Here is a 13487-nt window from a genome sequence, read left to right as displayed (position 1 = left end):
GGCATAAATCTTTCTTACGGCTTAATAAGTTGGGCTTTGCATGGCTTGAAGTCTGGAAATTAGGAATCAGAGACAGAAACTAGTTTAAAAAAAAGGAAAATGGAGCGACTCAGGTGATTAGAGCACAAAATTGAATTGTCAATTCAAGTTTCCGTAGGCCATCTTTTCAATGTCCCCTTGCTACGATATTCACGCGCATGGGCAAGCTATTCTTGAAACAACCCCCTTAGCAGTTAAAGACAAAACACTAGATAACTTCATAAGATCAACTGCAGATGACCTTGATTTTCGGCATTGCATCTCTTGATGTTGGCTTAAACTCTAATCCAAAGCAACCATCCCTTGTTTTTAAATTGGAAAAGTAATCTCTTCACGCTGAACTTATATTAGATATAAAGTTGATTGTTTGTCTAAAGGATATCGTTCGCTTTCATGTCAGAAAGAGATTAGTTTTCGTATCAAAAAATACGAGTTAAAATAATTGTGAAATCTGCAAGATGGAGTGTCGTATATATCATCCCCGCCGGCATTTAATAATAGTCCCGGTACACCGAGTTTTGGTTACATACAGTGTTACTTGTTGTGCATGGCAACATCCTTGTACAACCTTCGCTGTTGAATTGCACCCTAAAAGATGTCACACGGTATTAAGGTTTATGACACGGGAGTACAGCGTATTGTACTCAACATAGTACAGTTAACGCACTAGTCGCCGGATCCAGTCGGCCTCGGTAACAACCTTGTACAACCTTCACTTTCGCACTCTAAAAGATGCCACACAGTGCATACGTCCGTGCCGTCCCGTGTCTGGCCATCACTTGTCATTGTCACGCAATCTTGGGTGTTTCACCCTAATATTGTGTTAGCTATTTTATGGGACCAACTTCAGTTTAACAGCAATCGGTATTACCGAAATAAAGTAACGGAGCATGAATTAAAATAAAGCACTCAGGACACTCTACTAGTCTTCGTACGTGTCCGGTCACATTACAGTTTAGACATCATGAACTCTCCGTCGGAGAAAACACTTCACACCCCAAAAACCTCCCAAATACACTCCCAAATCTCTAATTATTCACCAAGAGAACTCGGGAAACCGTTTCGACACCTTTTCACATTTGTATCTGACGGAGCATTTTGCGCCTGCGCGCGGGTCTAATTTTAATAGGCCACGAAAGCGCGGGAAAAGAGCTGGTCGTGTCTTTGAATGACCGCCGCCAAGTTTAGCAGACTTTACCGTCGTGTGTTTTGGGAATTAGGGTCAACTACCAAGTTATTAGACTTAAATCAATCTGTCGGCCTGCGGTATTTTCTATTTGAGCGTGGGATAATTCTAATATCAAAGGTAGACAACACATCCCATGCTGGTGGATGAGAATGGATCTCTTGGAGCGAAAAACTGTTTACTGTTTGATTGAATTTGCGATTGTAAATGACTTCGTAAGCAAAGCCATTGATCCACAAAGGGGTCTGTTATGGTAAGGTCTGTTAATAGGTTTATTTAACAAAACATTCTGGGCTAAAAACAGTGACTTTTAAAAGTAGAGCTGAACAAAATTTAGAGCCATTTGACCTTCAGTTGTTGTTTTTTTAGTCTATTTGTTTTATGGCCTTTTTTCCTTCTAGTGGATTCTGTAAAACCGTTTCTCCTGGATGAGAAATTTGCCTGTTGAACTTACAAATAAATATTATTCTGGCAAATGTTAACCAACAAAAGAAGCTAATATAAAGAAACGAAAATTTGAGAAATAAAAATTTGGATGGACTGCATGAAAACCATAAACTTTTCACTTTTGGGATGTAGTTGTCATTAATGACACTTGGTCACTCTATTATCAGTTATATCTGGCATTTGGAGAAGCCAAGTCAGCCTGAATCTCTTACTAAAAAGGGTTTCACGTTTTCCGAAAATTGGAATCAAACAAAAAAAAAAAAAAAAACCAATTCCCAAGCAGAAACTTTAGAATTGCCGAAGACGATCCCACATGTGAAGACCTATTGAACTTAGAGTATAGGATTTAACCTGATAGGGTTACACACTATCGCGATACCAACTGAATCAATGCGTTCTTATCTGTTGTTGTTGGGGGAAATAAAGCCTCTATTTATCGCTTGACCATTGACTAATTTCCAGCTGAAAGAGTTTCCTTATTTCTTTCATCCGCTGCATTGGCGTTTCGCCCTTGAATACACCGCGATCTAGTGAAAGTAAAAGAGGTGTCGTACTATGCCAGCAGGGAAATAGCCTAATTTTTGTTTTGTCCTGTCTTCAAACGTTTCTTTGAGTTGGTGGACAGCATCTTCCTAGTAATGCTATACTATTCTAGGACTGGAATCTTTCCAACTTCTAAAACAGATTTCTAGTGTTTTTACGTCAGTGTTATTGAATGAGTCAGATAATTTACATCTGCTTTTTACGTTGGTGTTAGTACTTTCCCCCGGGTTTTCTTGATGCACTTAGAAGACCCGGGTGGTATTACAGAGTGCAAGAATTACCAGTTGTCTGATGTGGGCCATGAAATGCAAGAAGAATGGAAACTGCAAACAGGTTCGATTACAGATTTTATGGGTCGGTTCTCTTCATTCTACTGAGGAAGCAAATGTCGAAGGAAACGACGCCCAAGCATAACACGTTTCGTACTAAACAAAATTCATTCAATGCGATAAAGAAATAAGAAGTGTCCTGGTCAAATTTTATTTTGATCATCTTTGACAAGAGTAAAAAGTCATTTCGAGTAATTGTTAATGAATTGTATTGGCAATGCTGAAACTGAATCAGTTTTTGGCTTATCTCTGTAAAACGATAAGTTCCAAATTGGGGAACGTACTAATGCAATAAAGAACTACTCTTATTACTTAATCACGTCTGGTGCAATAATTAGTAAGATGGCACTCGGTTTCTGCTAGCAAAATTGCATCCCACAAAATAAACTTATGTTATCGCTATTTTTATGAAGAAATTTATTAATGACGTTTCTAGATTTAGAGAAATGAAAACAAATGACAAACAAATCCTTTGTTGAGTTGTTTTGATTGAAAACATATGAAACATGAGATTAAAAACAAACTCTAGTAGGCTTGTTGTCCTGTGGCGTTAGATCAGCTTCGTTGGTGATCTGAAGACGTTGAAAAACAATCAAACTAAAACTTCCTTAATCTATATAATAAATGTTGTACTGTGTAGCAGAATTCCAAAGTTTGATTAAAGGTAATTGCACCTCAAGTAAAAAGGTACAAAATAATAAGTTTTGCTTAGGTCGAAAGTCCTTCCAAAAATCCTGGAAGGTAAATCACAAAACCAATTTGCTGAGCAGAACGTTTCTGCATGCACCGAGAATCGAGATATAATCTCGGCTTTAGGCTTGTACAAACGATGAATACAATGGTCACTTGATTCCATCAAAATCCGATTACCGGGAACTCAAGGGAAAAAACCTGTTGCAGAAAACAGAAGCTTCTGAGGCGTTTGTTAAGTTTGGTTAAGTAAAAGCTAGATGTTTTTGATCGTGTCGGAGAAGAAGATGGTGGATGAAGAAAAAATTATACTTTTCACCCAAGTAGTTTCCGTGGTTCGTTTTAAAGGTATAAATATCGTTTTGAGAGACTTTTAAAGTCACAGGGTCAATAAGCAAGGTCAATCAGACCTATTTTGTGTACCAAATTCACCTATCAGATTGCTTCCAATCTTGCTCAATGAAGAAACGACATGACAGCCCGCGAAATTACCCTGAAATTATTTGTCAAGCACTTGCATTTGTCAAGAAATGCAATCGTTTTTGTCGGCATCAGAAGCATTGTTTATTGTAGTTTAGTCTTTTTGCAATATTTGTTGACTCTGCTAAATCCACTAACAAATAAAAACGCAGTCATCTTTTGGATAAGTTAAACAACTCAGGAGCCGTAAGTTTGGATAAATTCAGTCGGTCTTTCTTTTGCCTTTCCCGGCCGTGCGCGCACGAAAAATATAGCGTCCGACCAGTTGTTTTTTAAAAAGTTTATAAAAATTGCGTGCGGTTTAGTCGCTTGAACGAAGACAACGAATGACCTTATCCATACACTGCGCCTCTGATGTGTTTAAGAATTAATAGATATCTCGTTGAATAATGAACCTTTGTCTCGTCTTCCCGATAGCATAATCTCGTAAGCCGTGTCGTCTTGTGTTTATTGTAGTCAAACAATAAATCGGGGTCTTAAAAAAGGGGTCAGGATGTACATATAGTGAAAATCTAGCTCACAGAGAACGTAAGATTCTGCAGGTCTTTTAACAAGTGCTGACAAAAGCCTGTCAAAATGGTGTCGCTGATCACTAACGATAAATGACACTACGTCCAACGAGACACAGGTCAAGGAGCGCGCGCTGATACGAAGCAACAACGCTACGACAAGAAACGGCAAAACTGCTTCGCGGGAAATCAGAATTAGCGAGAGTTGTCTGGAAAAAAAATAGAGCATTTTGTGTTCTCAACTACATTAATGAAAGCCACCGAAAGGGTTAAGGAGTATCAGTTTCGTGGGCATGTATTAATAGCGTTTCCGGTACCGGTCTATATGCTCCAATGATCTCCTTTGTTCCTTGATTTACTGTTTGCCAACTGTCACTTAGTTGACCGCTGCAGGGATTCGTCAAATCGACCCTCGATGATCATGTTTCAATAAGGAAACGTAACGGGATCTGTACTGATGCCCACGACACGACATCTATCTCTACGTTAAAGGCTTCCTCCTAAAAAAGCGAGCAATTTTTTTTTTTTTTACAAAATACAAACTAACTTATCTAGAATTATCTAGAAGTCTATAGAACTTTATAAAGTTGGTTGTCTTTGTCAAACGGGGTTATCATTTCCGTTTGTGCAGTTGTCTAAAGTTTTCAAGTTCACTAAACGATTAATACCGACAAAATGGCGTTGGGAAAATAAAAATTTTAATGGAGTATTTGTTATTCTATGGTCTTCAAGTTGGCCAAAGTTCTCTGGTTGATTTATAAGGAAAGAGCTTCTAATAATAGGTAGACTCGTACCAAACCGACAGATTTCCTATCCATTAACGCCTCTCTTTAGTAAGAACCGAACAGGAAACATTGGATAACCGTATCTCTGACACTGAATTTTGATAAAACCCTCTTCTTGAAGCCACTGAGGCAGTTCAATCCAATGCTAGTCGAAAGTTAGTGACTCATCTTGAGCTTGTCCCACGCTTAGAGAAGTGACGTTACGTAGAGGTCAGAAATAGATTGAACAATAGCTAGAGTGATTAGTCACTTGATAATTAATTTATTTCTCGCAACGTGATTGGCCGACGAGATGTAACTATGGTTTTATTCTCGCGAGTCGTGTATGACGTCACGGCCCAGCCCGAGTTTGCCCCCTGCGACATATTAGAGCGGCTACGCTTCAAGGTACATATATTGATGTGAAAAATAATATCAAGTCAGATCAATTATTACTTATCACCGAGCGAATGAAGCTGGTAACATCCTAGATCCCTAACAACAACTCTAACTTTCATGATGTCAATGGAACGAAAAAATAGCGGGAATTGTGTGGTTCACGTTCGTAGTGACTCAGACAACGATTTGGATGCGTTATTTCACGTTGTTCAGAAAACAACCAAGGCTGTGGAGTCTTCATCCAGCTCGCTGCCAATGAAGCTGCGTAAACTTCCACCATCTTTCTTCAAGCAACCGACGCTTCTGGATCCTACAAAACTAAGTCCCGATGACAATACGGGGCTTTCGATTTCTCATTCGCGTGCCCACAGTTCGCCGGCTTCTCTGACAATTCCTACGAGTACATCTGGACAAGGATTATACCCATTGCACCCGGCACACAGTAGAACGCAATCTTACGACGGCACTGCGTTCGAAGAATCACAACTGCCTCCAGGATGGGAGATGCGAACTTCGCCAACAGGACAGCCATACTTCATGAAGTAAGTAGAATTGTTCTTTGGGTTAGAAGTACTTCTTATAATCAGCAGTCCAGGTGGTTCTTGCTATTAAATCACAGATGATTACGGAGTCGTGTTGTAAATCATAGCGTTCGAGAATAATTAGCTGTGTGTCGACAAAGTTTTATAGGATTGTTCCTCAAGGTGTCGAATTGTCTGGTTCAGATGTCTTAATTTCGCTCTAGCAATCAATTTACTTCCTTGGAAACACCGTTATATTTTCATCGGGTAAATTGTTTTCAGTTAACACACTAGAAAACCTGTTGTGCTTTCAACGTGTACTATTCAAGATGGCGGGTAATGCATAGAGATCATGTAACGTAGTTAAGTTTACGCCAGTGTAATCTTGTGTTTAAAGAGGACTGCCGTTCAAATCACTAATTGTTGACTATGCTGTTTTGATTTTAGTCACTTCGAACAGATAACGACATGGCAAGACCCCAGGAAGACTCAATCGACCACGAATTTGAACAACTCTAACTCATTACCCGATGGTTGGGAACAAGCCATTACACCAGAGGGAGAGATCTACTATATTAACCATCTTACTCGGACTACAAGTTGGGTCGATCCACGGGTCGCTGCAATACCACAAACCAGACACACCAATCAGCCTCCTTCCATTCTCCAAAATAGACCACAGCCACACAAAGCCATGCTAGAACGAGTACAACTGGAACAAGAAAAGCTGAAGAAAAGACAGCACCAGCTCCGTGAGCAAGAGATTTTACTCAAACATGGCTTATTGGAGCGAGGCGGTACTAAATCTCTTCTAGGGAATTTAGTAAGAGAAAATATAGTAAGAGAGGCTTCAGTAGGACAACTACCTACACAACCAGAAAATACGACACAGAATGGCCACATCAGAGACGAATCGTTCGACTCCGGGCTCGGAATGAACACTGGATACGGAACGTTTATTGCTGATGTAGATGATACTATGTTTGACGCCAACTTCAATACGAAAGACTCAACATGTCGTTCAGGAGAAGGGCGGAATAACACTGGCAGACTTCCAGACTTCTTCGATAATTTGCCTGGGACAAATGTCGACTTGGGGACGATCGACAGCAATGATTCTACGCCTTCAGCCATGGAAACCGATGATCTAGGTGTAGGACTTGATTTGCAAACAGATATGTTAAGTGATGTCGAATCCGTGCTCACTCCCAATATGTCCAAGATCCCAGATCCAAGTTTCTTAACTTGGTTATAACTGTGAACTGTGGGTTTTATCCTTGAGTAGTTCGTATATTTTTTCACACAGAAGTATATATTTTTGTATATTGAAGTATTTTCGAGTATTTTTATATTGTAAGTGAAGCTGTTTTTTCTTTTAGCAGTAGTGGTACTGATAGTACATTTAGTCCGCTAAAAACAAATACCTCTGCTCTTGAAGCAATTTTTGGAGGGAAAATAATTAGTTTTTTGTTAGTAATACTATCCTGCTTAGGTAGGTTTCTAAAGAAGGAAAATCTTATCAGACCGTTGTTTCGCAGCGAAACTCCCAAGTTGACTCTAACCTAACGAGTCGAATACCATATTCACATAGAAATAGTAAGAATTAGAAAGAATATCTAATAGAAAAGTGATTGAAACTGTAAGGAAACAATTTCCAAAGCTTAAAACAAGAAGAGAATACGAAAAATCATGGAGTAAAGGTATCTACTAATCTAGTATTATATTTCTGCTTCGTATATTTGATCCTTCGCTAACTCCTCCTACGAGTTGAGAGTCATAGTAATTCAGTGTTTATTAATTGAAAAATACGCTCAATAACTGGACAATCTTGAACGATATTAGCTATAAGGGAATACATATATATGTGTATACTCCCGGGTGGAGAAAAGTTCTCAAATCTTTATGTACATAAGACAGAGTATTTTGAGCAAAATTATTTTTCTGACATCTTGTTGATTAAAAGAAGAATAAGTTCTTTTTATTTGTTCGGGTTGAATGATTCCTTTGATGCTTTTATGTTAATAAGAATCTCTTATAAAAGGTCTTACTCGTATGCTTGCTGCTTGCTTGTATAAAAATTAGATTTTAATTAACTAGGCGCCCAATATAAAGTGATTGAATTTATAATAACATAGTCATGTTTTAACTAAAGTAGCAGCTCTGCTACCAACTTATCCTTGTAGATTCGAGGATTGACTTTCAATATTGCAATATTTAGATTTAAAACTTTTTGAATAAGAAAAATAGTCCTTTGAAGGTGTAAAATACTATTTCTCTATTTTGCTACAATTAAATCTTAACTATCCTAGATAACTGGGAGGTTTAAAGCATAGAAACTTCCCTATTTTAGTGGTATATTTTCAAGTAAAAAGATATATATTTTTGATATAATAAGTAATCCAATTCGTTTGAATTTTCAGCTTCAAAATGTAAAGTTGATATTTTTGTAATAATCAATGATAATAAAAGAAATGCTACTGAAGAAATGGAAGCAAAGCGAAAACCTGGAATCCCTTACAGATTATTTCGTGTACGATTCTTTTTGATTTGATTAATACCAGATTTCTACCAGTTGGAGGCTCAACACAACACGGAATCCGCTGTGACGTCATGGGGAATATGACGTCAATCATTCTGGTCGCTTGGCTTTCCAGAATTTTACTGTTTTTTCGACGCGACTCCAGACAAGCGTCATTCTACAGAAGAATGATTAATAAATGTCTCTTGAACGACTAAAAAGTGATGCTTGAATTTGAAACGTAATCGGCGTACGTAGTTAAAAACTTTGAACCAAGCATGCCTAATTTTTTTGCTTTCCCGTTTTGGAAATATCTTCAACTTCGTGAAAAAAACTTATCATTGAAAACTTGAAACGAACGTTAACGTTTAGGCGCTTAGCAACGAATGTTTGCAAAAATCGGTTGCCTAAATAAAATGCCGAACTATTCACAAATTTCCAAGTGAATTCAAAAAAATTATCTGACCAATTATAACAAACGCGTCAAATTTATCTTATAACATGTCCGTTCAGATTCAGGAGCAATTAAACTCGAAAACTAATTAAACTCACCCCCTAGTTAAAAAATATTAAAACGGCACTAACATTGGCACGCTAAACAAAACAATTTTCTGGGATTTTTTATAGTTTGTTATTGACTTGAGCTGATAAGTTGAATAGTTGTTTGAGACGAATTGTTTAGCTCAATAAGACCCCCACTGTAGCAAGCAAACATACGAAAAAGTAAACTCTCTGGCTGATCATGAGCGTGTGCTGTCTTATCTTTTGTCATTTAGAGTTTCTTGGCACTAGAATTGTACACAAATTGATATCTACGAGTCGAAAGTTCAGAATATGAGTAATTTGGTTGTTTTGAACGTGGTCTGTTTAGTATTCAGTACGAGAAGTGTTCATTTTGACTCCCAGAAGCGGCCGAGCATGACTCGCCTTTTTTCCCAGAGTCTTGCTGTTCAGAACTGTTCAGAACTGGGTGAGTATGTTTGCTCATGACAAACAAAATAAGGTGTGGTTGATTCAAAATTGCGAAAACAAAAGCGTCTAAAAGCTGAGTATGAATGAGAAGACAGTTTAATCCCATGGAAGGCTGTGATCTCATTGTGACTTAAAACGATGTACCTGTTAATGGTCAAAGAATGAGCGGATACACTGATCAATAGGGATGCGTCTTTAAGGCGACAATCGAATGCTCCTAAAATCAAACATCGTTCAAGCAATATGAAATATAGACTATATGATAAGCCAAGTTAGCCTTTGCTCAAGGCTGCAAGTCATTATCCAGGTCAATGATTCTAACTGAAACAACTGGTTTTCTAAATCACATGTAATTCAAATCAACTTATGATCGACCTTTTTAGCCTTTCGTCCGACGGTGCTATAGATTGAGTTGTCTTTCGATGCCGCGCTAGTGCTTGTTTCACTTAGACCCTAGACTCAAATTAAGGCTGTTTAAAGTCGGCCAAAATAAATAAAAAATGTGCGATTGTCTTTTCAATTTTTTTCATATATGAAGAATATTTTTTTCTGATGCGATACACTGTTGTGAATCTATCAAAGAAGAGTTAACTAGCTAAAAACTAGTTTGAGCTGCATCGGCGTTTCTAATGAAACAGTAATGATAAAAGGGTAAATTATACACCGCGGTGAAAAGATGAAAAAACGTGGTCTCTCTTACTCCTACGAAGGAGTCCGAAACGTCAGTAAGTTTTTTCATCTTTTCATGATGTATAATTTACCCTTTAATTAACACATCTATCAATTTACCCTTTTATCATTAATCTATCAAAGAGTTTATTTGCCGTTAGGTCCTACATCCTACGCCCTCTGACCGTGCCACTTGGTGCATAAATCCTTAGCGCATACTAACTAAACTAAGTAGCAAAACAAAATTGCAAGGAATCAGGATTTACGGACTGTTGTACGAAGACGGCCCTATGTCCAGCACTTTCCTGCAGTGGATTGTGTGGCGTTTGACATGTTTCCGTGTCGTGAAGAGACAATCAGTAGTCGTCGTGGTCCATGCAGTCATCTCTAATACGTGAGCTAAACAGCCCGATTAGCTACACCTCGTTGATGACTGAAGTACGAACTTAGAAGCTACGAAGCTTTGTTCACCCACTTGAGTTTAAAAAAAGATTCTTGTATTAACCAGAACTGAAGCGAAAAGAAATTGTTAGAAACACTTGATAACGCTTTGAATAACGGCCAACAATCGGTTAAGATTTTTCTTTCGCGCGCGCGTTTTGGTTTTGTCTGCTCGTGTGTCATGTAGTTGGCTTAACTGGTGGGCCTACGTTTTTCCTGGTTTCCCAGTTTTCTAATTTTATTTATTCTCATTCTCCTTCTCCTTCTCTCTTCTTCGTCTGTAATATTTCAATGTTTATATCGATCCAGGGGTAGTTCTAAAATAAACTTGTCTTTCATTTACATCCAGTAATCCCGTTGCTCGAGGCGAAGTTTGATTAAATACGGATGCAAGTATCCGTTCTCAGTTACTTATGTCGATCATGAACATCTTACTATAGCCTGGTTTCCATATGATCGCTCACGATCGCCGGATCGCTGAAAATGATGCCAGCGATCGCGAACGATTATATGGAAACACTTTTCAGCGATCGAGCGATCGTAAGCGATCGTGAGCGATTGCGATCGCTGAGATAGCAAAAGTTCTATCTCAGCGATCGTGAGCAACCGTGAGCGATCGTTAGCGATTATATGGAAACCAGGCTTATCTTTGCTATGTCTTCATAAGATTTACTGATGCTTGCTTCCTGTATTTTGAAAACCCAAGACAGTGACAAGTAGGCAAAACAAAAATAGGAGATTAAAGAAATCTTAGCCGGCTTAAAACACTGAATCAAAAATTGGGAAGAGATTCAACGAGCATGCAGCAAGGACAGATGAGCCTGTTTCCCAAACCGGCAAATATGGTTAAATATTTATTTATTCTGCGCATAGTTCATGCTCTTGCGGTGGGACTAATCATATTTATACATTGGATATATTTAGGGTGAAGGAGTGTACGTCTATTTTTACATTGCTGCTGGTAGTTTCGACTAGAGTCTTTGTCGACAAGAAAGTCGATAACAGCTGGCCTAAAGCTAGAAGGCAAGGGTGGGTCACGGCTCGTGTGGGTGCTCTACTGGTCACAGTCAGAGTGAATTACAGGAGTTTGTGAAGGACCGACAAAGAGCTTTTCGCTACGTTATGATAATGATAATGATAATGAGGGAAAGTAAGAGAGAGAGAGAGAGGCAAAAGCAGCAAGAAATAGACTACAGACAACATAAATGCAGCCAACATGCAGAGAAGGAAAATACAAACAAGACCAAACCAAACCAAAGTAAAGCTTCAAGTAAACAATGACTAAGAGCATAAACGGAAGTGATGGCCAAATCATTCAGACAGTCCTAGACAGAATGGAGCCTTTTTACCCTGGTTCAGGAAGTGTGAGGGTTCTGGTGGTTAGTCCGTGGGTGGCCATCTTAGTCTACTAGAATGAATGGTTTCTGACGTGTACGAGAGTTTACTGTCCCTGTACCGGTCACGGACTATAACTAGAATATCCGGCGCACGCACTAGAGCTAACGCAACGATGGGGTCACGTAACGGGCGTCTAGCCTGGTACAGGACACGTGGACAAATGGATGTTGCTCAGTAGACGTAGCTTAGTTGCAAATTGGTTGGGATCCACGATCCTCAGGATCTTCACGTCTGTTTCGACTTCTTTCTAATCCGTGTAGCTTCAGCTTTAAATATACTCTTAAAACAGAGAACTGATGAAGAGAGAGAGAGAGAGAGAGGGGGAGAGGGGGTAAAGTGCGCACCGTCGGCTCCCTGGAAGACCAGCTACTTGCTGAAGGAACACTGACATTAGCTTTCCGTGTTTTGGTCGGAAGGGAAGAAGAGATCTAAGGAAGAAAGGGCTGACTGAACCAGCAACCAACTCAGCATTCACACAAATACACTTGACAAGAGATATATAATAGATATATTACATAAATATAATGTAATGATGACCTGTCTTTTAAAGTAGAAACTATGAAGCACATCAATGATTGTTTATCTGAAATTGATTCTTGGATGACCCTCAATAAGTTGAAATTAAACAAGAGAAAAACAGAATTTCTCATCTTCTCTTCCTTGAACAATCCTCAACACTGTAGTCAAAATCTTCTTTTTGGTCCTGATGAAATTGTCCCCTCTACTCAAGCTAGAAATATTGGTGTCACATTTGATTCTGCTCTCACCATGGTACCTCATATAAAGAACACCTGCAACACTGCCTTCTTTCATCTTCGTAACATTGCTAAACTTCGTAAATATCTCTCCGTAAAGTCCACTGAAATTCTTGTTCATGCTTTCATAACTTCAAAACTTGACAATTATAACTCTATTTTATTTGGCCTTCCGAAATACCTCATTAACCGTCTTCAATCTGTACAAAATGCATCTGACCGCCTTGTAACTCTAACCAAGAAACGCGATCACATTACTCCTATTCTCATCAACCTGCACTGGCTTCCTATTGAATATCGAATAAAGTTTAAAATTCTCCTACTAACCTTCAAAGCTCTATATGGCTCTGCTCCTATGTACATTCAAGAATTAATAAATAGATATTGTCCTGCTCGTAATCTCCGTTCGTCGTCTCAAGTATTGCTGTCTGTAAAACCGTATAATCTAAAGTGTTATGGTTATCGTTCATTCACCGTTGCCGCTCCTGTGTTGTGGAACTCTCTGCCTAATCCTATGAGGAACAATACCTCTCTTGAATCTTTTAAAACTGAACTTAAGACTTATTTATTTAAACTTGCTTATGATTTGTAATCTATGTTTGTATCGTATTTATTTATTATTTTTTACAGCGCCTAAAACCGGCTTGTATAGGCGCTTTACAAGCCTCTTTATATTATTATTATTATTATTATTATTATTATTATTATTATTATTATTATTATTATTATTATTATTATATATAGATCAAGACTGCCTAGGGACCTCTTGCATGCATACGATGCACGGTCCGGGTATAAGAGGAGTTGAATCCGTTATATCACTTCGA

General features: G+C 38.5%; 2 protein-coding genes across 2 annotated transcripts; both read left to right on the top strand.

The window, feature by feature from the left end:
- The first annotated feature begins 5397 nt into the window (after positions 1 to 5397).
- LOC116302615 (WW domain-containing transcription regulator protein 1) lies at positions 5398 to 7888 on the top strand. The gene is made up of 2 exons (XM_031711952.2): positions 5398 to 5928; positions 6355 to 7888. The coding sequence occupies exons 1-2, from the start codon at positions 5504 to 5506 to the stop codon at positions 7160 to 7162; spliced, it is 1233 nt and encodes a 410-aa protein (XP_031567812.1). The 5' UTR covers positions 5398 to 5503; the 3' UTR covers positions 7163 to 7888.
- Positions 7889 to 12463: 4575 nt separating this feature from the next.
- On the top strand, positions 12464 to 13252 carry LOC148913561 (uncharacterized). The gene has a single exon (XM_089034407.1). The coding sequence runs from the start codon at positions 12464 to 12466 to the stop codon at positions 13250 to 13252; it is 789 nt and encodes a 262-aa protein (XP_088890533.1).
- The last annotated feature ends 235 nt before the right edge of the window (positions 13253 to 13487 follow it).

The sequence above is a fragment of the Actinia tenebrosa genome, unplaced genomic scaffold, assembly GCF_029948245.1.
Source record: "Actinia tenebrosa isolate PJP-AT-01 unplaced genomic scaffold, QUT_ActTen_1.0 PGA_scaffold0__85_contigs__length_37466705, whole genome shotgun sequence".
Lineage (NCBI taxonomy): Eukaryota > Metazoa > Cnidaria > Anthozoa > Actiniaria > Actiniidae > Actinia > Actinia tenebrosa.
This window is presented reverse-complemented; position numbering and strand designations above follow the sequence as displayed.

Coding starts and splice junctions, on each gene's coding strand:
- LOC116302615 (XM_031711952.2), top strand. CDS start 5,504: ATGATGTCAATGGAACGAAAAAATAGCGGGAATTGTGTGGTTCACGTT. Junction 5,929..6,354: donor GGACAGCCATACTTCATGAA/GTAAGTAGAATT, acceptor TTTTGATTTTAG/TCACTTCGAACAGATAACGA.
- LOC148913561 (XM_089034407.1), top strand. CDS start 12,464: ATGAAGCACATCAATGATTGTTTATCTGAAATTGATTCTTGGATGACC.